The 22,570-nt window shown below is 45.1% G+C and overlaps 1 protein-coding gene across 1 annotated transcript in view; it reads left to right on the top strand.

Moving 5' to 3' along the window:
- The first annotated feature begins 492 nt into the window (after window positions 1-492).
- The window catches only part of PXDC1 (PX domain containing 1), a 38,216-nt gene continuing 16,138 nt past the window's right edge, over window positions 493-22,570 (top strand). Inside the window, exon 1 of the mRNA XM_079985111.1 lies at window positions 493-813. Within this exon, the coding sequence (XP_079841237.1) occupies window positions 558-813 (256 nt within the window). The 5' untranslated portion in view covers window positions 493-557. The remainder of the gene's footprint in view (window positions 814-22,570) is intronic.

Raw genomic sequence — 22,570 nt, 5'->3', positions numbered from 1 at the left:
GCATTGGGGCAATCGGGAGCCACCTTTGGCGCGCCCAGCCAACCGCCCTTTTGCGTGCGTGTTTTGCAACAAGCTCTTTGCCCCGCCAGCGAAGTATTTCGGATTCTTCGGAAGCTCAGATTGCAAAAAAAGAAAAGAAAAAAAAAAAAAAAGGAGAGAAAAAAAGGGAAGAGTTTTTAACGCGCGCGCACAGCACGTACTAAGGCGCTCCTCCGTGGCGTTGGTTGGATCCTCGCCTCTGGCTCAAGTAGTGTCCCCAAAGCGAAAAGGGGCCGGTTGGCTCGAGGGCAACTCTCCGGGCGCGTGGAAGCGAGGAGGAGCCGGAGGAGGAGGCGGAGACCTCCCCCTTTCCCGGGCCAAGAGCGCAGAGGAGGCGGCGGGCCGCTTTACGCGCAGCTCCGAGGGGAGCGCGCCTGGCCGAAAACGACGCCGCCTAGCCCTGCGATGGCGGGTTCCCGTCCTCTCCGCTGAATCGGCGCGCCTGGGAGGACGGAGGCGGTCCGCTCCCGTCCAGTCCCCGGCCGGCGGAGGGGTTATGCGCCTCGGGCAGCGGCGGGATGGCCTCGGCCGTGTTTGAGGGCACCTCTCTGGTGAACATGTTCGTGCGCGGCTGCTGGGTCAACGGCATCCGGAGGCTCATCATCAACCGGCGAGGCGACGAGGAGGAGTTCTTCGAGATCCGCACCGAGTGGTCGGACAGGAACGTGCTCTACTTGCACCGCAGCTACTCGGATCTGGGCCGCCTCTTCAAGCGCCTGCTCGACTCCTTCCCCGAGGATCGCCCCGAGCTGTCACAGTCCCCCTTGCTCCAAGGTTGGCACGGGTTTCCCCGCTCTCCCTCTCCCCCCCTTCTATCCCTCGCCCTCGTTTCGCTTTGCGCTCCTTGCCGCGTCTCCGTTAACTCGGAAGGGAGTTGAGCTAAAATCAGAGCGGAGCTTCCTTCCTCGGAATTGGGGAGACGTGGGGAGGGTCCTCTTCCTCTCGTTCCCCTTTGCTGGTGGGTTTCACTACGAGCATGTGCAGAGTGCCTTTCTAGCTGCAGGGCAGGATTACAGCCAGGACTACGCCCTAGGGCCCGAGTTCGATTTTCCAGCAGGAACATAGGAAGGGAAATAAGGAAGAGTGGGATGGGTGGGAATCCAATAGCCAGGCTTAATTGGAGGCGAGGGTCCGGGCTTGGCTGCAAGGACTGCTTCGACTCCAAGACTTAAGTCCTGGGATGTATGGAATGCTTTGTACAGAGTGCCTCTGAGCATGTGCAAAAGTAACTGCTGATCATGAAATAAAAAAATTCCTTCCAGTAGCACCTTAGAGACCAACTAAGTTAATTATTGGTATGAGCTTTTGTGTGCATGCACACTTCGTAACTGCTGGTAATGACAGTGTGAACCCAGATTGCGTACTGTCTTTGGCCCTTTAATCCTGTGGACTCTCATCATGCGTATAACACTAGGGGTGCGATTGCTAGAATTCACTCCTAAAACTGCTGTCGCTCTGATAGCTGCTGTATGAGGAACTGCGTTTATCTAGACCTGTCTGCTCTGCTGGCACTTTGGCATGCTTTTAGATGACACTCGTGCGGAATAAGAAGCAGACGAGGACACTGATTGGTAATTTTGTGCAGGAGTTTAGTGAGCAAACCCTCCCCCCGCTATGTCAATCACCCACCTTGATTGCTGATAGCCTTTTCGACTCTCAGTGCTGATCTCTGGCCCTGTGTACGCTTGTGTTGGGTTGTGCTGATTCAGCAAATGGCATCAAACGTGTGCAAACAGTCTTTGGACATGCTGATAAGTGAGTCAGGTACTAGCCTGAGATGAAGGTATCTTGCCCAGTGATCTGTGCCAGAGGCAGGAGGCTAATTTGCAGAGCATCCTATATCTTGGGAAGTGTAGGAGGGCTGATTGGTCCATTCTAGTCTAGTCTTTCAGATTTCTAAACCTTCTGGTCTTAAAAGACTCCGGGCAGGTGATTGGCTTGGCACCGATATTAAAAAGTATAGGTAGCATAGCAACCTAAGAAATGCCCCATTTCCACTCAGCATATCTTAGTTATCTCAGGTGGCCTAGTCTCAGAGTGGGGTCTATGGAGCATTGGCCCTTCAAGTTCAGGGCTGAATGACTCTTCCAAATAATCAGGAAGGAACAGCCCCACAGGAAGTTGTGAGGCAGTTTTGACAAGTGACAATTATACAGAGTTATGCATTTCCTGACTGCAATCCAGAAGTAATAACTATGTTGGCAAGTTTTGCATTTGGTTTTGAAATGGCTCTCTCCTTGCAAATGTGTGGTAAATAATGGACAACAAACCCACGCACCCCTGATTTTGGATTGTGTTGAATGCTATTCTTACCCAGAGTTGATCCACTGAATTTAATGAACATTAAATTTAGGCCCATGAATCTCAGTAGGTCTACTCTGAGTAAAACTATCATACAGCTCAGTTAGTAGCGCATGAGACTCTTAATCTCAGGACTGTGGATTTGAGCCCCACTTTGGGTGGAAAATGCCTTCATTGCAGGGGGTTGGACAAGATGACCCTTGTGGTCCTTTCCAACTCTATAATTCTATGATCTATGAACTAAGAACCCATCTTTTTAAATTCTACATTCATAATTTCTGCTCATGATTGTATTAGGATGGTTATATGGAGCCAATGTCGTTTGTGCCTGCAAAAGTTCTGGTGTGGACATACTGCTTCTTTTCCAAATGGTGCCGATCGAAAGGTCGGCGGTTCGAATCCCTGCGGCGGGGTCCCAGCGCCTGCCAACCTAGCAGTTCGAAAGCACCTCCGGGTGCAAGTAGATAAATAGGGACCGCTTACCAGCGGGAAGGTAAACGGCGTTTCCGTGTGCGGCTCTGGCTCGCCAGAGCAGCGATGTCACGCTGGCCACGTGACCCGGAAGTGTCTCCGGACAGCGCTGGCCCCTGGCCTCTTAAGTGAGATGGGCGCACAACCCCAGAGTCTGTCAAGACTGGCCCGTACGGGCAGGGGTACCTTTACCTTTACCTTACTGAAATCTCGTAGCTTTGTTATACCACAAATGTTCCGGGGTGGGAGGGGAGGGCAGTTTGGCACCGCTTTTGCTGTGCTAGTGTGCAAGAGTGGCCCTTCAGATGGCAGTCACGCAGCAAAGGTGGGGATGAATCGCAGGACAACTAATAAAGCGGAATGATTTGTGAATGGGCTAATATAAATCTAATGCATAATTATTGTGTCCACGACACGTTGCAGAACACACCTTCAAAACAAAACAAAAACAAAGCCAGTCAGGAGGGTCACCGTATCTGAGAGTCTAGCACAGCACTTTTAATTTGATGCCCAGTGTGGGCTTTCAACAAATTGCAGTATTTACAAACAAAAAAATTTGCATTTTTCATAAATGCAAAGATGGTTGATCAACACTTTCAATACATAAGCCACTTTTATCCTTGCAACAAGTCTGTGAGGTGTCACTGTTGTGACACAGCACCTTGATCCTCTGCTAATGACATCCCAAATGCAACAGGGTTGCATTGTAAACTAAGGTGGCTTACAGCAGCTTCATTAATTGTGTTGAGGACTCTTTAAAGTGAAGGACAAAAGAAAACGAAGGAGAAAGGCAGGCTTAGGACTTAAGTTTGTGAATTATGGTATTAGCCATTTTTGCCCAATATAACTGATGGCATATGCATGTGATTACTATCCATAATGAAGTATATCCCCCCCCAGTACAGTAGAAAAAGTAGTTTTACGGCAGTCTTATAGCCAATCTATGCACATAACGAAAAGCACATACCACTTTAGAATGCAAGGGAGCAGAGCATAATACTAATACTAATACTACTAATAATAGTTTGTTTGCGCTCACCACGTTAAACAGCAGCAACTGAGTATGCAAAAAATTGGCATGCATGAAAAATGACTCTAGCTTAGATTCCCTTTTGCTGACATTCTCACTTTTTATGCACTGGAGGTTTGGGATGTAGAAAAGGACTCCCATGTGTTTTATGAAATTTGCTCCCACTGCAAGCTTTCCTAGGCATGTGGGTTGTCTTTTTAGCATTGCTTTATGTGATAAATAGCTGCTTGCCCATAACAGCAAACTCATAGTCCAAGGAGAATGTTTTGCTTTAGGTTTTTTTAAAAAATTGTTATTACTATTCTTGGCAATTGTTTTAGGGGAGTCAAAAAGGATAGGTGTGCCTTAGATCTCAGTTTATGGCTGTGCGTGCACACCATACATTTAACATACATTTTAAGCACATGCACCTCCCAAGAACCTGGGAGCTGTAGCTTACTGGTGCTGGGAATTGTAGCTCTGTGAAGTTCTACTCTAAAACTGTAGTGTGGTGTAGTGGTTAGAGTGTTGGACTAGGACCTGGTTGACCAGGGTTCAAATCCCCCCTGCCTTCAACCATGAAGCTCGCTGGGTGATCTTGTGCCTCTCAGTCTAACCCATGGGTAGGCAAACTAAGGCACGGGGACTGGATCAGGCCCAATCTCCTTCTAAATCTGGCCTACGGACAGTCCAGGAATAAGTGTGTTTATACATGAGTAGAATGTGTCCTTTTATTTAAAATGCATCTCTGGGTTATTTGTGGGCCCTGCCTGGTGTTTTTACATGAGTAGAATGTGTGCTTTTATTTAAAATGCACCTCTGGGCTATTGTGGGGTATAGGAATTCGTTCACACACCCCCAATATATCCAGCCCCCCCACAAGTTCTGAGGGACAGTGGACTGGCCCCCTGCTGAAAAATTTTGCTGATCTCTGGTCTAGCCTACCTCACAGGGTTGTTGTGGGAAGGGGAGAAGCATGAATTCCTTGGAGCAAAAGGTGGGGTAAAAGTGAAATAAATAAAAAGTTTTTCAGGAGAAGCAACAAGGGTCAGCTGGGGTGGGAAAATGCCCCAAAGTGAATGGGATTGGGTGTCCCCCATGTGACACTGCATCAAGCCATATATATATATATATATATGCATGTGCCAGCTGGGTGTCAAGAAGAAACGCTACAAAGTCACGTGGAAACACTGGGCAGACAGCAGGGGATCTGTTGTCATCGTTTGGCTCTCATTGCTGGGAAACTGAACTGGGCAATCAAACTCTATGTACACAGGCTGCACCTAGACGCTGCAGGAGACTTTGAGTACAATTGCAGGCAGGCAAGGGAAGGAGGGGCACAGAGAAGAGCCTGGATGGCTGCCTCTACTTCACCAAACTGCAAACCAGGGACTGATCTATTTGGATAGAGGAGCTCAGAGTCTGCTGAAGGTTTTGCTGGATGCTGCAACTAGACTGGCAAAAGAAAAGAAACTGGCAGTCTTACCCTGTGTGTCACCATCTTATAGAGAATTTCATATTTGTAGTAGTAGTAGTAGTAGTAGTAGTAATAATAATAATAATAATAATAATAATTTATACCCTGTCCATCTGGCTGGGTTCCCCCAGCCACTCTGGGCGGCTTCCAACAGAATATTAAAATACAGTAATGCATCAAACATTAAAAGCTTCCCTAAACAGGGCTGCCTTCAGATGTCTTCTAAAAGTCTGGTAGTTGTTTTTCTCTTTAACATCTGGTGGGAGGGCGTTCCACAGGGTAGGTGCCACTACTGAGAAGGCCCTTTGCCTGGCTCCCTGTAACTTGGCTTCTCGCAGCGAGGGAACCACCTGAATGCCCTCGGCACTGGACCTCAGTGTCTGGGCGGAACGATGGAGACACTCCTTCAGGTGTACTGGACCAATATTTATGATGGCCATAAATATCCCATAAGCAGTGTTTGAAATTGGCCGGGTGCATTTTGCATCAGTCTTTCGACCGCTTGCGACCAAGTGAAGATGCTTCAGTGCCAGGGTAGCGTCTGACGTCTCCTCCATCTTGGAGGTGCATGTCTGGGGATCCTTGGATCTGGCCTGTTTCCACACACTAATACCCCGCCCTGTAGAATCCTGTCTGTTATATTTTATATGCACAGTCAGAATGAATTTCTGGAACCAACATTCCTTTTTCTGAGCAGCCTGAGCAGGAGCAGTCATCCTTAAGAGAAAGAGGTTGGAATCAGCCAGTATGCATGTGGACTGTCCCTGGATCATGGGACTCTTCTTCTTTAAGTTCTCAAAGCTCTGAACCTAGCTTAAGGTTGCCATCTGAACTAGCTAGATGTTCAACTGACACTCAATCACAGTCAGTCCAGCATTCAAAAAATAAGACTTTAGAGCTGCCTTGCCCCAAAAGGGCAACTAGGCATTCTGTTTTGGCGACCGCAGCCTTGGTTTAAGGGGCCATTTGGCACCTAGCTTATATATCTGAGTTTCTAATACAGTGGTAGCTCGGGTTACATATGCTTCAGGTTACAAACTCCGCTAACCCAGAAATAGTGCTTCAGGTTAAGAACTTTGCTTCAGGATAAGAACAGATATCGTGCTCCGGCGGCATGGCAGCAGCAGGAGGCCCCATTAACTAAAGTGGTACCTCAGGTTAAGAACAGTTTCAGGTTAAGAACAGACCTCCGGAACGAATTAAGTTCTTAACCTGAGGTACCACTGTACTGCCCATAAGCCCCTAGCAAAGCCTTCTGGGCAGCACTGATTTGAGGCCAGGCTACATATTTTTAGACACTCACCTGGAAACAACCCTGAGATGACTTTACGCTCACTTTCTAAGCCAGAGATGCGGCAATTGTGCCCTTCCAGGTGTTGCTGGACTCCAGCTCCCATCAGCCGCAGTTAACATGGCCATTGGTCGGGGATTGATGGGAGTTGTGGTCCAGCAGCATTGAGAGTTCACCTCTGTGCAAATCCATTAGAGTTAATTCCATCAAAACTCGCAAGCATATGATGCCAGGCAGACTGCAATCACTCTCAGCTCCACATGTTCCTGGAAGTCACATTGCGATGAGACCACTGGGTGCAGCAGAGCCTTGTGCCTTAAATAATCAATACAGTGGTACCTCAGGTTAAGAGCTTAATTCGTTCTGGAGGTCCGTTCTTAACCTGAAACTGTTCTTAACCTGAAGCACCACTTTAGCTAATGGGGCCTCCTGCTGCCACTGCACAATTTCTGTTCTCATCCTGAAGCAAAGTTCTTAACCCGAGGTACTATTTCTGGGTTAGCGAAGTCTGTAACCTGAAGCGTCTGCAACCCGAGGTACCACTGTATAGAGAAATCAAGGGGTGTACATGGATGTATGAAGTGGCCCCGGGTCACCCAGCCATAGGTGGCTGACCAGCCTACTGAGAAATTCTTCATCCAGCCTTTCTGTTCCTTTTCAGTTCATGGGCCATAGAAGCTGTGGCATGCTCTGTCCGTGCCAGGCTGCATTTCCTTCAGCTCACTTCCCCATCTTTCCCTAGGTCTTTAAGCTAGTCAAGTTTCTTCACTCTCTGCCTGTAATGGAATCCTCCCCTAACCACCGCTACTGCTCCCACCCCCTCAAGTATTTGGACTATTTCATTCTGCTCTGCTTCTGCCACTTCAATCTTCACTGCATTGTTTTTTGGGCTGTTGTTTCCTTTTGTGATCTTGGAAATGTGAAGTTGTTTCCACATTGGTTTGTGCTTTGCTGGCAGGGGGAGGAATTTGGCTGAGACTCACTGTCCTGAAGCGCCCCCTGCAGACAGCTCTGGAGCACTGCTGCTGAAACCTGGAGACGAACCCAATCGGGTTTGTTTTTCTAAAATACTTTGCAAGCATTCTTGCTGTTCTGCCATTTGCACATCAGATTGTGGGTGTGTATTTGTTCTTTGTATTTGTATCCTTGGGGAAAAAATGTCTTATTTGCTAGCTTCCCAGTGAATTGCATGTGACCTCATACCATGTACTATCATCAAATAGTGCTGAAGGTCTATTCATTTTGCTTGTAAAGACCCCAGATTCAATCTCCAGGTAGAGCTCAGAAAAGATTTCTCTCTGATATACCCAAGACAGCTACTGGTGGTCAGAACGGATCTGTGTTTCTAACATGAGGCACAGAGAACAGGCGACGTGCCCGTTTATTTTGCGATTCCTGTTGATAAGGCGAAATGAAGGCGTCAGGAGTTACACCAAACTTTACAGAATACCATCCATTTGCAGAGCCCTTTGCTAGTAGCAATTTGTTCAATAAAGTACGCACGAAAAGCTATCTCTATTCCTTGGGTTTATATAGCTTGTTTTGTATCCTCTCTCAAATGTTAATGAAAATTTGCAGGGCAAGAAGTTGTAGGCTAACAGGCAAACATTCAAATCCTTATGGATTCATTTACAGCAAACTAATATGTTTGATCTCCTGCCAACCTAGCAGTTTGAAAGCATGTCAAAGTGCAAGTAGATAAATAGGTACCACTCCAGCGGGAAGGTAAACGGCATTTCTGTGCGCTGCTCTGGTTCGCCAGAAGTGGCTTAGTCATGCTGGCCACATGACCCGGAAGCTGTACGCCGGCTCCCTCGGCCAGTAAAGCGAGATGAGCGCGCAACCCCAGTCGGCCACGACTGGACCTAATGATCAGGGGTCCCTTTACCTTTACCACGTTTGATATCTTTCCACATGGTCACCACCCAAAACTTCACTAACACTGTGATACTGTGTACACAGTATCTCTTGTTAATATCTTTTAGTGGGCTAATTTATTGTACACTGCTTTTTCTTTTCTGCCTGGGAACATAAAACCTCTTGGGTGACTTTTACTTCCTGAGACTGACCCAGATGTATATCACTATTTAATATATGTGATTCAAACATGGTTATTATATACAGGGTGTTTCATGTTCCTTTCTTTCTTTGCTTGATCCTTAGCAATTGTTCACTTACAAAGATTTTGCATTTGGACAAAGGGCCCTTGGATAAAAAGAATTATTGGAAGTGCACTATTATTGCGAACTAGCAAAATGCTGCCCATTATTATCAGTGGAAGAATATATGCAGACCAAGGGAGGACTTGCATGTTGCGGAGACTTCAGAGAGGATGCAGTTGAGCTTCATCTGCTGTGTATGATATTGCTTTACATGTACAGTGCAGATAAGGGTATATTCACTTAATGTGTGAAGGGGTTCAAATGTTTTGTTGCTGCTCTAATTCTGTGAAGGTGATGTTATTTGTTGGGGTGGGCAGAGTCAGAAACTCAGATATATAAGCTAGGCACCAAATGGCTCTTTAAACCAAGGTCACAGTTGCCAAAACAGAATGTATAGTTGCCCATTTTGGGATAAGATGGCTCTAGAGCAGCCTTTCTCAACCTGTAGGTCCCCAGATGTTGTTGAACTACAACTCCCATCACCCCTAGTTAGCAAGGCCAGAGCTCAGGGATGATGAGAGCTGTAGTCCAACAACATCTGGGGACCCACAGGTTGAGAACTCTGCTCTAGAGTCTTATTTTTCACGGACAGTGATGGATTCTCAGTTAAACATCTGGCTAGTTCAGATGACAACCTTGAGCTGGGTTTAGAACTTTGAGAACATCATCCAGGGACATACCACATCAGTGTTCGAAACTCTCATTGTTCTAGGCGCATTTTGCAACTGGGAATTTCATTAGCGCGAGCAGTTTCTGAGCTCTGGGCGCAGTATTGCGCCTAAGATTTCAGATTAAAACTGCTGAGTGGAAGGTAAGGAGGACCTTTTTCTGCCTCCCCACTTCCAGCTACTCTCTGAAGACTGGAGAAGAGACCTTCTTAAAAATATTAGGGGGGTGGGCAGGCGAAGGACTGGACCATGTGAAAAATGAATATAATATTTTAGCTGCAGTTCATTCATTTTCAGCTTTGTATTCTTGTTATTAAAAAGTGTGCCTAGACATTCCATTGTTGCGCCCATAACCTAGGTTTCAGGTGCCATTTAGCTCCTAGCTTTCATATCTCAGTTTCTAACACTGGTCCGCATATATATTGGCCTATTCCTACCACTTTGCGGGCAGGACAGTGTGATGAGGTAAGTGAAGACCAGCGCTGTTCACTGCTGCTTCTCAGGCTGCACTGAAAAAGTACTTTGGTTCCAGAAATTCATTCCGAGTGTGCAGATAAATTATAACTGATAGACATCTACAGGATGGGGTATTAGTGTGTGGAAACAATCCAGAACCAATGACCCCCATCCTGGCAGCCAGGCATCTTCACTTGGTCCCCAGTGGTTGATAGCCAGGTGCAAAATGCGCCTGGCTCCTGGCTAATTTCGAACACTGGGGATGGAGCAATGTCAGGCAGACCACTTAAAGAGAGCTGGTGGGTTGTACAACTTGGTAGGAATCAAATCATGCAGGCCATTTTTTAAGAAGTCGTTTGTTTCCTATAGCAGCCTTATTTTGTTCATTATTACATTTTTATCCCACCTGTCCGAGGAACTCAAGGTGATGTACATCGTTCTCCTCCTCAACAACCACTTTGTGAATACGGTACATTGGGCTGAGACTTTCAGCTATACAGTGGTACCTCAGGTTAAGTACTTAATTCGTTCCAGAGGTCCGTTCTTAACCCGAAACTGTTCTTAACCTGAAGCACCACTTTAGCTAATGGGGCCTCCTGCTGCCGTCGCGCCGCCAGAGCACGATTTCTGTTCTCATCCTGAAGCAAAGTTCTTAACCTGAAGCACTATTTCTGGGTTAGCCGAGTCTGTAACCTGAAGCAGATGTAACCTGAAGCGGATGTAACCTGAGGTACCACTGTTCAGGGGAACCTCGGTTTTTGAACGTAATCCGTTCCGGATAACCATTTGACTTCTGAAATGTTCAAAAACTGAAAACTCAATATGGAATCCTCAATACAATAGAGAAATTCAAAACGGAAGCTGTGTGGCATGTTTGGCTTCTGAAAAGCGTTCGAAAACCAAAGCAGTTACTTCTGGGTTTTCGGCATTCGAAAGCCGAAACGTTGGACTTCCGAGATGCTTGAAAACCGAGGTTCCATTGTATTAGTAAAATACAGTCCGTTATAACACTGTGACACCAGATGGTGCTGTAGAACTCTATGAATTTTTCCATTGCGAGAGTTTTTTTAATATACTAATAAATAATAATAATAATAATAATAATAATAATAATAATAATAATAATAATAAGTTTTATTTATACCCCGCCCTCCCCCGCCAAGATCGGGTTCAGGGCAGCCAACACCAAGTATAAAAACAATTGATTAAAATACAACATAAAAACAAGATTAAAATCCAACATTAAAATACAGCCTCATTTCAATAGAAACTCAAATAAAAAACATTTTGGTGATGAAAACGTCAAATCTTCACCAAGGCTGTGTAGATGCAGCCAGAGATTGTGAATGGCCCAGGGCTGAGCAAGGATTTGAACCCTGGATTCCAAGATCCTACTACATCAAACTAGTTGGTTCAAATCATGATGTTTGGATAGTATTTAATAAGTTGTGGTGTTTGGACTCTAAGGCACATTTGGAGCAGATTTTCCTCTTCAAAGAATTCTGGGCACTCTAATTTGTTAAGGGTTGCTGGGAGTTATAGCTCTGTAAGAGGTAAACTGTATTGTCCAGAATTATTTGAGGGAAAGGGTGTGTTTTGAATGTGCTTTAAATGTATAGTGTCTATGCAGCCTAGGTGCCCAAAAGTACAACTCCACTACCCTGGAATTTAAATTGTGACTTTTAGCCACTGCAGTTAAGGAGTCAACACTACAGAGTACTACAGTGTTTTTCTGGATAGCTGAAGTTAGGACTGCCATATGTCCAGATTTTCCCTGACATTACCTGGATTTCAAAGGTGGAATTGATGGCTGAGGGGAATTTCCGAAAGGTGGTCCTGGAACTTAGACAAGTCAATTGAAACATCTTGTATTTTTGGCGTTCTTGTAAAAGAAATAAAAGCGCTCAACAATTTTGGGCTCTTCCATAGTGGTGAAGAGCATTTGTACATACAGTGATACCTCGGGTTACATACGCTTCAGGTTACATACGCTTCAGGTTACAGACTCCGCTAACCCAGAAATAGTACCTCGGGTTAAGAACTTTGCTTCAGGATGAGAACAGAAATTGTGTTCCAGCAGCACAGCAGCAGCAGGAGGCTCCATTAGCTAAAGTGGTGCTTCAGGTTAAGAACAGTTTCAGGTTAAGAACAGACCTCTGGAATGAATTAAGTACTTAACCCAAGGTACCACTGTATGCTTTAGGCATGTACGCTGTTCTACAGGTTTCTCCTTGTCTCCTGGCAGTCTGTAACTTTGTTGAAGCAAACCAAGCATTTCCAAAGGCAGCGGCTGCAGTTGCTATGCTGTGGCAGTAAAGATAGCTTCACAATTGATGCCCCACATCAGTTGTGACACATTTTATTGTCGGCAGTGTCAACAGTGCATTAACGGAGCCTGCTCAGAATCTTTGTCAGGCAAACAAAGGCTCTGGCTCTTTAATTATCTAGCTGAAAGTAAGTTTTTGGCTGCCTCGTTCTCCTTTGCAAGGAGTTGTTGTTTTTAATATGGCATGGGCTGTACACCCTGGCAGTGCAGCTTGCCGAAAAAGGAGCCAGTTTGTATCTTTTGTTATGAATTACTTGCTTTTAAGTGCCCTGGTAAAAAGATCTTAATGATGTGTGCTGCCAATCATTTTGAATTTACAGTGGTACCTTGGGTTAAGAATTTAATTTGTTCTGGAGGTCCGTTCTTAACCTGAAACTATTCTTAACCTGAAGCACCACTTTAGCTGCCAGAGGCCAGAGCATGATTTCTGTTCTCATCCTGAAGCAAAGTTCTTAACCCGAGGTACTATTTCTGGGTTAGCAGAGTCTGTAACCTGAAGCGTCTGTAATCTAAAGCGTTTGTAACCCGAGGTACCACTGTACTGCGAACAAGACAATAGCTTTTTAGCTGATTTATGTTGTCACAGGGTTACTTGAATACATTGACTTTGTAACTAAGCCAGGCTTGCAAAACAAAGTCACAGAGGTTACTAGTCCTCCTCCTTCTTTTTAAAGCTAGCTGTGTGCCCACTACAGTGGTACCTCGGGTTACAGACGCTTCAGGTTCAGGTTACAGACTCCGCTAACCCAGAAATAGTACCTCAGGTTAAGAACTTTGCTTCGGGATAAGAACAGAAATTGCGCGGCGGCAGCGGGAGGCCCCATTAGCTAAAGTGGTACGTCAGGTTAAGAACGGTTTCAGGTTAAGAACGGACCTCCGGAACAAATTAAGTTCTTAACCCGAGGTACCACTGTATATGCTAGGCTTGAGTTTCCTGAAAAGGAAAAAAGAGAGAACAAATGTTTAGAAAGTTTCACCGCAGAGTTACCTGGATACAATCTTTACTCACATTACTAGTCTGAACTAAGCTATCAAAATCTACAATATTTGCTGTGATGTGCAGTTTTTTGTGACCTCCTGAATTCTGCTCCAAATTTTGATGAAATTCAACTCCCAAAGATACAGCGGCATCAGGACTTGGCAATCCGAGAGAGAGAGAGAAGGAAGTTATCTGTCTTCAGAGTGAAATATTCGTCTCCCCTGTCACATCCAGGGCTCCCCTAGATGACCTGTTTATGGGGCAGTAAATCCAGATTTGTTTGCACAAAGCTTACTTACTGGCTGGACTGTGTCCAATCTTTTTTGAGCATTTGCTCTGATTTGTTTGCCGGGAGGTGATAGGATAGCGAGCATTCATCCTGAACCCATTCTGATTTGTTTGTGTGGTTGGTTATGCACCTTCCTATTAAGCAATTGTTTAGTCTGTCCTTTTCACTGTGTTCCCCCATCACTTTCCTTGCTGTAAAAGGTCTGTTGTTGCTTTTTAAAGGGAATTTGTTGCAACAGAGTGCTATCATCCACTTTAATGCTGCAAAACTAAATTTCCAGTATGCACTTGAATCCATCCTGCAAAACACCAACAGTCTAGAGGTGACCTTAGAGCAGTGTTAGAACCTCAGGTATATCAGTTAGGTGCCAAATGGTACCTTAAACCTGGGTTACGGTCATCACAGCGGAATGTTTATTCACTAGGGGGTTGGACTAAATGACCCTCAGGGTCTCTTCTATGATTCTGTGAGCTCACATACCGTACTTTCCCATGTATAACACGCCCCCCCTTGTATAGGACGCACCCTATTTTGGAGGACTCCAAATTAAGAAAATGGGCCAGAGTTGAATGGGCCAAATGTTGAACTTTTTGGGGACCCCTGACCATTAGGTCCAGTCGTGACCGACTCTGGGGTTGCGGCGCTCATCTCACTTTATTGGCTGAGGGAGCCGGCGTACAGCTTCCGGATCATGTAGCCAGCATGACTAAGCCGCTTCTGGCGAACCAGAGCAGCGCACGGAAACGCTGTTTACCTTCCCACTGGAGCAGTACCTATTTATCTACTTGCACTTTGATGTGCTTTCGAACTGCTAGGTTGGAAGGAGCAGGGACCAAGCAACGGGAGCTCACCCCATCGTGAGGATTCGAACCGCCGACCTTCTGATTGGCAAGTCCTAGGCTTTGTGGTTTAACCCATAACGCCACTTTTGGGGAGAGGATGTCTCAAAGTTGTTGAGCTTTTTGGGGATGAACCAGAGGATTGACCAGAGTTGAGCTAACCCATCACTAACCCAACGGTTACAATTGCTGGCGTGGTTTGCTAACAATCACCCACGTTTGCAAAATGAGTCTGCCCGATCGCCAACAGCGGAAGGAAATTGCAAGCCCAATTGCTGCAGTGGCTGCAAATCCACAACAGCCCTTGCCACAGCAACCAATCACGCATCCATTTAACGCAGCATCAGCCAATACAAAGCAGCCTTTGACTCAGCCAACAATCACACACCAAATCGCCAATGACAATCTGCAGCTCGCAGCTGCAACCAATCATCGGTCACCCCTACCCACTACCCATGTATAAGAGGAGCAGTGTATAAGACGCCCCCAGTTTTGGGAGATTATTTTACAGTAAAAGAAACCTCATCTTATACATGGAAAACTACAGTACATTGCTTGACTGTAGCTTGTTTCTTACAGCAGTTCACTTGTTCCAATATGCAAGAAGCAGAAACACACACAGAGGAAATGGAAATGCATTAACTATGGACTAAGGCAGAGGTCTTTAAACTGTGGTTGCCAACCTGCTGCCCAGAAATCTCCACGTAGTTGCAATTGGACCTCCATGGTTTCCCATGGTTAGGATTGCTCCCTTAGTATATAACTTTGCCCCAGCAAAGAGGAGTTGGAAGGGGACATAGTATGAGATTATAGTTGATGGAAGATGTGTAAATTTAGCACTTCCCTTTCTGTACACTGGACTGTTAACTTGGTGAGAAGTCATCTGACTTTCCAGTGAGTGCAGATAATACAGAAGTGGAGGAATTCTGTCCTGAATCTCCTGCTGGAGAAAACTACAGCTGTTTTGAGAATTTGGGTCCAAACACACATCCATAAAATGCAGCAGTTGAGCATCAAACTCCATTTGTGAATATTCATTCCTCATCTCTTGATGGAGCCGAATTAGAACTTAAACAAATATTCAGATCCCATTTATATAATGACCAACTGCTACAAATTTTCACTTGTGCATTCCAGTCAGGCAATGTAGAATGCTGTGCTTTATTCAGAATTCATTTCTTTGCTATTCCGTCACTCAAAATTAATTCAGTGAGCTGACACTGTGTCAACATACTCAGTTTCCTCTATGGAAATGACTCTTCCAATTAGAAGAGTTTTGGCACTCACCAAGGAGACAGAAGAAAGCCAGTGAAATTCTAGGTTTATGAAGTCCATAGTTAAATTGGCACGTGACCATTAAAACAATCTTACTGTCTGGACCAATTCTTCCTCCATCAAATTACCCTACCCATTAAGTTTCAGCCTTGACAGAAAATGTCCTAGTGTCTTTGACAGTGATGGGAAGTGGCTGCTATTGAAGTATGCAATTGCTGAGATACTTGGTTCATAGAAATGCACCCTGAAATGGCTCTTTACAGAACTCCTACTGTGTGCAGTAAAAGGTAAAGGGACCCCTGACCATTAGGTCCAGTCGTGACCGACTCTGGGGTTGTGGTGCTCATCTCGCTTTATTGGCCAAGGCAGCCGGCGTACAGCTTCCGGGTCATGTGGCCAGCATGACTAAGCTGCTTCTGGAGAACCAGAGCAGCGCACGGAAACGCCATTTACCTTCCCGCTAGCCGGTACCTATTATCTACTTGCACTTTGACATGCTTTTGAACTGCTAGGTTGGCAGGAGCAGGGACCAAGCAACGGGAGCTCACCCCGTCACGGGGATTCGAACCGCCGACCTTCTGATCGGCAAGTCCTAGGTTCTGTGGTTTAACCCGCAGCGCCACTCGTAATCATGGTTAGCATTGTGTTATAAAAGAATAGTATGAAAACAGAAAGAGAGGCCAAAGTATAAAAATATACCTTTAATTGCTATAATTTATTCAGGAGTTTGTTTACATATCCAGCCATGAAAATATCATAACAGCATTGACTGTGTGCAGTACGTAAATATAAACATGCATTCACATTGTATATATGGTAGTGAATCTGCAGGCCTTGCCTGTCTCCTGCAACAAGATCTCATGTGTTCCCATGCACAGAATACAAGTATCTTCTTTTGTTTTCCAGTTCATAGCAGGATTCTGTGAGGTTCTGTGTGAACAGTGTACCTGTTCCATGCATGCAGGATGCCTAGCGCATGCAAAAGATGGTCATTGGATCTGGGCAAAGAGTGCACATCTTGCCTGATTTTAACCTTGCTGAAGAGAAGCACAGCTATCTCTCCACAGCAAAGCTTTCTTCATGCTTTTCCTCTCCCCCTGGCAGCAAATCTACCCCCTTTCAGTTAGCTGTTGCTGGTGCTTGCAGGAACATCCCACTATAACAGGGCTGGAGAATCTTGAGTCCATGGACCAATGCCAACCTGCCAGGCCATTTCCCCAAACTCTGCCCACCACCTGATGGGTGAGAGACGGACAGAGTTTTATCCCATTGGGAACAGGATCCCATAGCCTAGGGTTTATTCTTCATCCATCAGCTAATGAGCAACAATTAAAGATCAGAGTGAGATTGGCACAAGATTGGGAACTTAAAGCAGGGGAGACCTGCAAATGCTTTTGCAGGTTTCTTCCTTCTTCCCTTCGAAGTTCCTGGTCTCAGGGACTTCAATAGGGAAGAGGGAGGAGACTTGCAAAAGCCTTTCAGAGCCCCATCTCACTGCAGTCGTAAAAGGAATGTAAGATGAACCCTGGTAGATCACATATAAGGTCCATCTAGTTCAGCAGTCCATTCTCACTGTATCCGACCAGTGCTCTCCACTTGTGATTCCCAGCAATTTATATTCAGAGGCATACAGCGGAGGAGGAACATAGCCATCATGCCTAGTGGCTACTGGTAGCTTTATCTTCCATAAATTTGCCCAATCTTCTTTTAAAGTCATCTTCACCATTCTAAGAATCAGCTGTGGCACTCCTTTCCTAATTTCATTTTGGTCACGTGAATGCTTGATCACAACTCAAGACTACAGATTTCATAGCTTTCCAGCTCTCTGTATATTTAAGGTAGGCAACAGGGCACGTGAAAAGCAATTGAAAACTGTGTATATGTACGTACATGTGCACACATGTGTTGGACATGGGTGGTGCTGTGGTCTAAACCACTGAGCCTCTTGGGCTTGCCGTTCGGAAGGTCGGCCATTTGAATCTCCGCAACGGGGTGAGCTCCCGTTGCTCTGTCCCAGCTCCTGCCAACCTAGCAGTTCAAAAGCACAGCAGTGCAAGCACATAAATACGTACTGTTGTGGGGGGAAAGTAAATGGTGTTTCTGTGCGCTTTGGTTTCCATCACAGTGTTCCGTTGCACCAAAAGTGGTTTAGTCATGCTGGCCACATGACCTGGAAAGCTGTCTGTGGACAAAGGCCAACTTCCTCAGCCGGAAAAGCAAGATGAGTGCCGCAACCCCATAGTCACCTTTGACTGGACATAATCATCCAGCGGTCCTTTACCTTTTACCTTTACCTACCTTGCAAATGGGACACGGGTGGTGCTGTGGGTTAAACCACAGAGCCTAGGACTTGCTGATCAGAAGGTCGGCGGTTCGAACCCCCGCGACAGGGTGAGCTCCCATTGCTTGGTCCCTGCTCCTGCCAACCTAGCAGTGCGAAAGCATGTCAAAGTGCAAGTAGATAAATAGGTACCACTCCAGTGGGAAGGTAAACGGCGTTTCCATGCACTGCTCTGGTTCGCCAGAAGCGGCTTAGTCATGCTGGCCACATGACCCGGAAGCTGTACGCCAGCTCCCTCGGCCAATAAAGCGAGATGAGCGCCGCAACCCCAGAGTCGGTCACGACTGGGCCTAATGGTCAGGGGTCCCTTTGCCTTTGCCTTTACCTGTACCTTGCAAGTAGGAGACTCTTGAGAGTCCCATGGATTGCAAGAAGATCAAACCTATCTATTCTTAAGGAAATCAGCCCTGAGTGCTCACTGGAAGGACAGATCCTGAAGCTGAGGCTCCAATACTTTGGCCACCTCATGAGAAGAGAAGACTCCCTGGAAAAAACCCTGATGTTGGGAAAGATGGAGGGCACAAGGAGAAGGGGACGACAGAGGACGAGATGGTTGGACAGTGTTCTCGAAGCTACCAGCATGGGTTTGACCAAACTGCGGGAGGCAGTGGAAGACAGGAGTGCCTGGTGTGCTCTGGTCCATGGGGTCACAAAGAGTCGGACACGACTAAATGACTAAAGAACAACCTTGCAAGTATATAAATGATCATAGCAAAAATGATATGGGAACCTATATAATCCACAGGGCTCTGTATCATGCAGTTCTCTAAATATGTCGCAGAACTATGGAATTTGGTGGGATTCTGCATTTTCAGAATCTCACCTTTAAAAGAGCAAGTTTTTTTGCATTACGGTTCTGGAGATTAGCTTGGAAGTATCTGGGCACCATTTTGTGAAAGCCCAGAAGAGAGACGTGAAGCTGATGTGGTGTTTCTCATGATTACGGGATGACTTGGCGCCTCAATAAGTTTGACTAAGCGCGATGACATTAAACATAGTTCCTCACACTTCTGAAATTATATGTAACAGAGGAGGCTATGAGGTATGGAAGAAGTTTGCAGTTTCAAAGACGGCTGTTAACTGTAATTTCAAATGACAGCTGTAAATGCTGTAATCTACTTTCAGACAAAATGCCCACAGAGAACAACACAAATCTCTTCTTGCTCTTTCAGCAAGTTTTACCCATGTAACAGTGAAGTCAGGTAACATTTCTCATGTTTGACAGTTTGGAGACGGATACTCATATATGTCAAAGCAGTTTTATTCTTTCCAAACTATCTGACCACAGAGTTGCTAATTTTAGGTACTTAATATAAGAAGGGGTTGGTTTTTTGCTCACAGGTTTGGAAGATTGTTTCTCCTGGAAGATGGTTTCTACTAGAAAGTAAACTAGGAAACAAATTTCAGCGATTTGCTTGTAAAGACACCCAAGATGACACTGTAGAATTTTGTAACTGTATGAACGCTACAGCTATCATTTTCCCCCTGAAGTTCATCATTGTATTGAGAGTCTGGTCTAGGGGGTGAGGACCTTCCATCTCACAGGCCTCATTTGGCCTGTGTGGCCATTTCTACCAAACTCTGTCCACCTACCAATTGTATTATGTCATTTAATGTCACCAGACAAGGAGTGTTGCAAACAAATACACTTGCCACTTATTCTTTTCAAGGGGATTTGCTCATCAGCTTCACTGATGGCTATGTGCGTGCACTGTAATCCTAAATAGGTTTACTCAGATGTAAGCCCCTTTGAGCTCAGTGAAACTTACTTCCTGATAGATGAGATCAGGACTGCATTCTTAACTTGATTTGAGTAGTCATTCCCTCTTCCTATAGTGCTTGGGAACTGTAGTTCTGGGGTTGCAATTCTTTGCATCTCACCCAAATTTCGTCCAGAATTTGGCAAACTGCAAGTAGGTGGTCATTATAAGACCTTTGTTAACAGTACTAGCAGGAGTGCCCAGCGCCATGGGAGTAGCCAAGGGGGAGCAAGGGGCAGCTGCCCTCCCCCAGATCAAGTAAAATAATAGAAGTACTTAACTAACTGACCAATCACATCGGTTCTGCCCTCCCCCCCCCCCCCAAATCCTGGCTATGCCCATGCGAGTGCTGCCCGGGATTTCTTAGAAACCAACCAACATTGTGGTGAAAAATAATGATGAATAGTGTAATTTGTGAGTTTGGACCCATCACGTCCAAAATTGGGAGAAGTCATACCAAAGTCACATTTTGGTCTGCCATCTTGATTTAAAATGCCATGGGGCATCCAAATGAAGACACAGCCTCTCTCGCTTCTGGAACCCGCTTGCTGAGTTTGCGATGATATCTCGAGAGGCACCCGAATGCACAGAGAACAGACAGACAGGCAAGCCACTTTCTAAAATGTATTGTGGATTAAGGGGCTGCAGTGGCTCTGAGCCTCAAAGTCTGTACAACTGAGTGTCCTCCTCCAATCCAACAACCCAAACATAGTTCACAGCTTGGAGATTATAGCAAGCTAGAAGCAGTCAGAGTGTGTATACCATGATAGCAGTGCATGCAGATCAAGGCATAAATGTAACGAGACACACTTAAATGATCCCACCCAGATATCTGAGCAAGCACATAACTATGACACAAGCCAACCTGCGGCCCCACCCCTCCAAAATGCTTCCACATTCAGGTTAATCTAACCTAAGGGAAAATTCTTTCCAAACATGCTGCTAACATTTGTTAGGACACGCTTGTAGTTGAATTGCAGTTGCTTCTGTTCAACGAACCCTGGAAATCTCTTAAGTAGCGGACACATTTTATTTATTTATTTAAAAGCCTTCAGCAGAACGTCCGGAGCTGTTTCCAAAGATAATAGAAATTTCATTTTAAAAAAGCAACAAAACCAAACCCAGACATATTAAAAACCAAAAATATCCCCCCCCCAAAAAAAAAAGATGAGGAAAGAAAAAATGCCTTTGACTGTTGCTGAAAATAGAACAGTGTTGGTACTAGGTGGGTCACTCTGAGGAGGTTCCAAAAATAGTGTGCCACCACTGAAAAGGCTTTTCCTCTTTCCCCCAACAGCCTTACCTCAATGGTCAGAAAGGCTGGAGAAGATGGTTTTAAGGAGCCCTCACTGGAAGGGGCTTTTGCATTCAAAAGGGACCATTGGGATATCCTATTCAGGACATGTGCCTTGCAGTCTAGATATAGCTAGTACTGCTGGATTCTTAGACAAGTCAAACTCAACAACTTTGGGGTTTGTCTAAAGAAAGCGCAGCAGCAGCAGCAGCAGCAGCAGCAACTTATTATTTCTACCCCGCCCATCTGCCTGGGTTTCCCCAGCCACTCTGGGCAGCTTTCAACAAAATATTAAAAACAGAATAAAACTTCAAACATTAAAAACTTCCCTAAACAGGGCTACCTTCAGATGTCTCCTAAAAGTTTATTTCCTTGACATCTGATGGGCACCACCACCGAGAAGGCCCTCTGCCTGGTTCCCTGTAACCTCACTAGCAGTGAGGGAACCACCAGAAGGCCCTCGGAACTGGACCTCAGTGTCTGGGCTGAACAATGGGGGTAGAAACGCTCCTTCAGGTATACAGGACTGAGGCCATTTAGGGCTTTAAAGGTCAGCACCAACACTTTGAATTGTGCTCGGAAACATACTGGGAGCCAATGTAGGTCTTTCAAGGTGCTATATGGTTAGAGGCGGTGAAAAACAACTTTTGGTTTTTACTTTTTGAAATATATTTTATTTGTATATATTGCTTGTTTTATGTTGCTATGGCCGTTGGTTAATGTGAATAAAGTTTATCTTATCTTATCTTATCCTATCATCTATGGCTTTTGGAGTGGAAAAGTTAACTTTTAGCACTTACTGGCTCTATTTCATTAATGGAACAAAGTTTCTATAGGTGGTTTTGAGATCACCATGTAGGGAATTCTTGAAACTGCACTTCTGCCAGGTGGCAGTCTGATTATAAACAGGCAGCTTTCACTTAGAGACAACTTTGCCGCTTATTAGTGTCTCTAAGTGAAACAGAAATGTGAGATATAACCTTGGCTTATTACCCTCCCCTTCTTTTCCTTCCGCCTCTGTTTACTTGTTTCCTGCACCATCAACTAGACTGCAATTTCCTTGGGGCAGAGATCTGTACTCTTTGCTTGCTCATTTACTTCCTAAACATCTGCATCACTTGTCCATCAAAAGTTCTCACGGCGGTTTGCATGAAATACTAAATAAATTTTAGTAAAAAGATGGTTTTGCCAAATGATCTCAGGATGCTTGCATATTATATAGTTGCTTTTCCCTTATGAGTTAATCTTAGGTTATATGTGGCATTATGCTGCTCTCTGCTGGATGTCTTGGAAATTGCCATGGAATTGACATTTTTAATCTGTCTCTCCATATAGCAGCTCTTGGATTGGGTATGTGTGTGTGTGTGTGTATATATATATATATATATATATATATATATATATCAGCACATGCGATTGTCACAGCACTTCCTAAAATTTATTTTGCATTTTGATTCCTGAACTTCTCCTCTGCCTTTAACATTGACATCAAGCCAGCTTTACTTTTAATTAAATACAATAAATGCATACCAAATCATAAGACAATATACATAATAAGATAATAGGAACAGATACCTCTTTAAAAGACCGTTT

Source organism: Podarcis cretensis (assembly GCF_951804945.1).
Source record: "Podarcis cretensis genome assembly, chromosome: 7".
NCBI classification, from domain to species: domain Eukaryota; kingdom Metazoa; phylum Chordata; class Lepidosauria; order Squamata; family Lacertidae; genus Podarcis; species Podarcis cretensis.
This window is presented reverse-complemented; position numbering and strand designations above follow the sequence as displayed.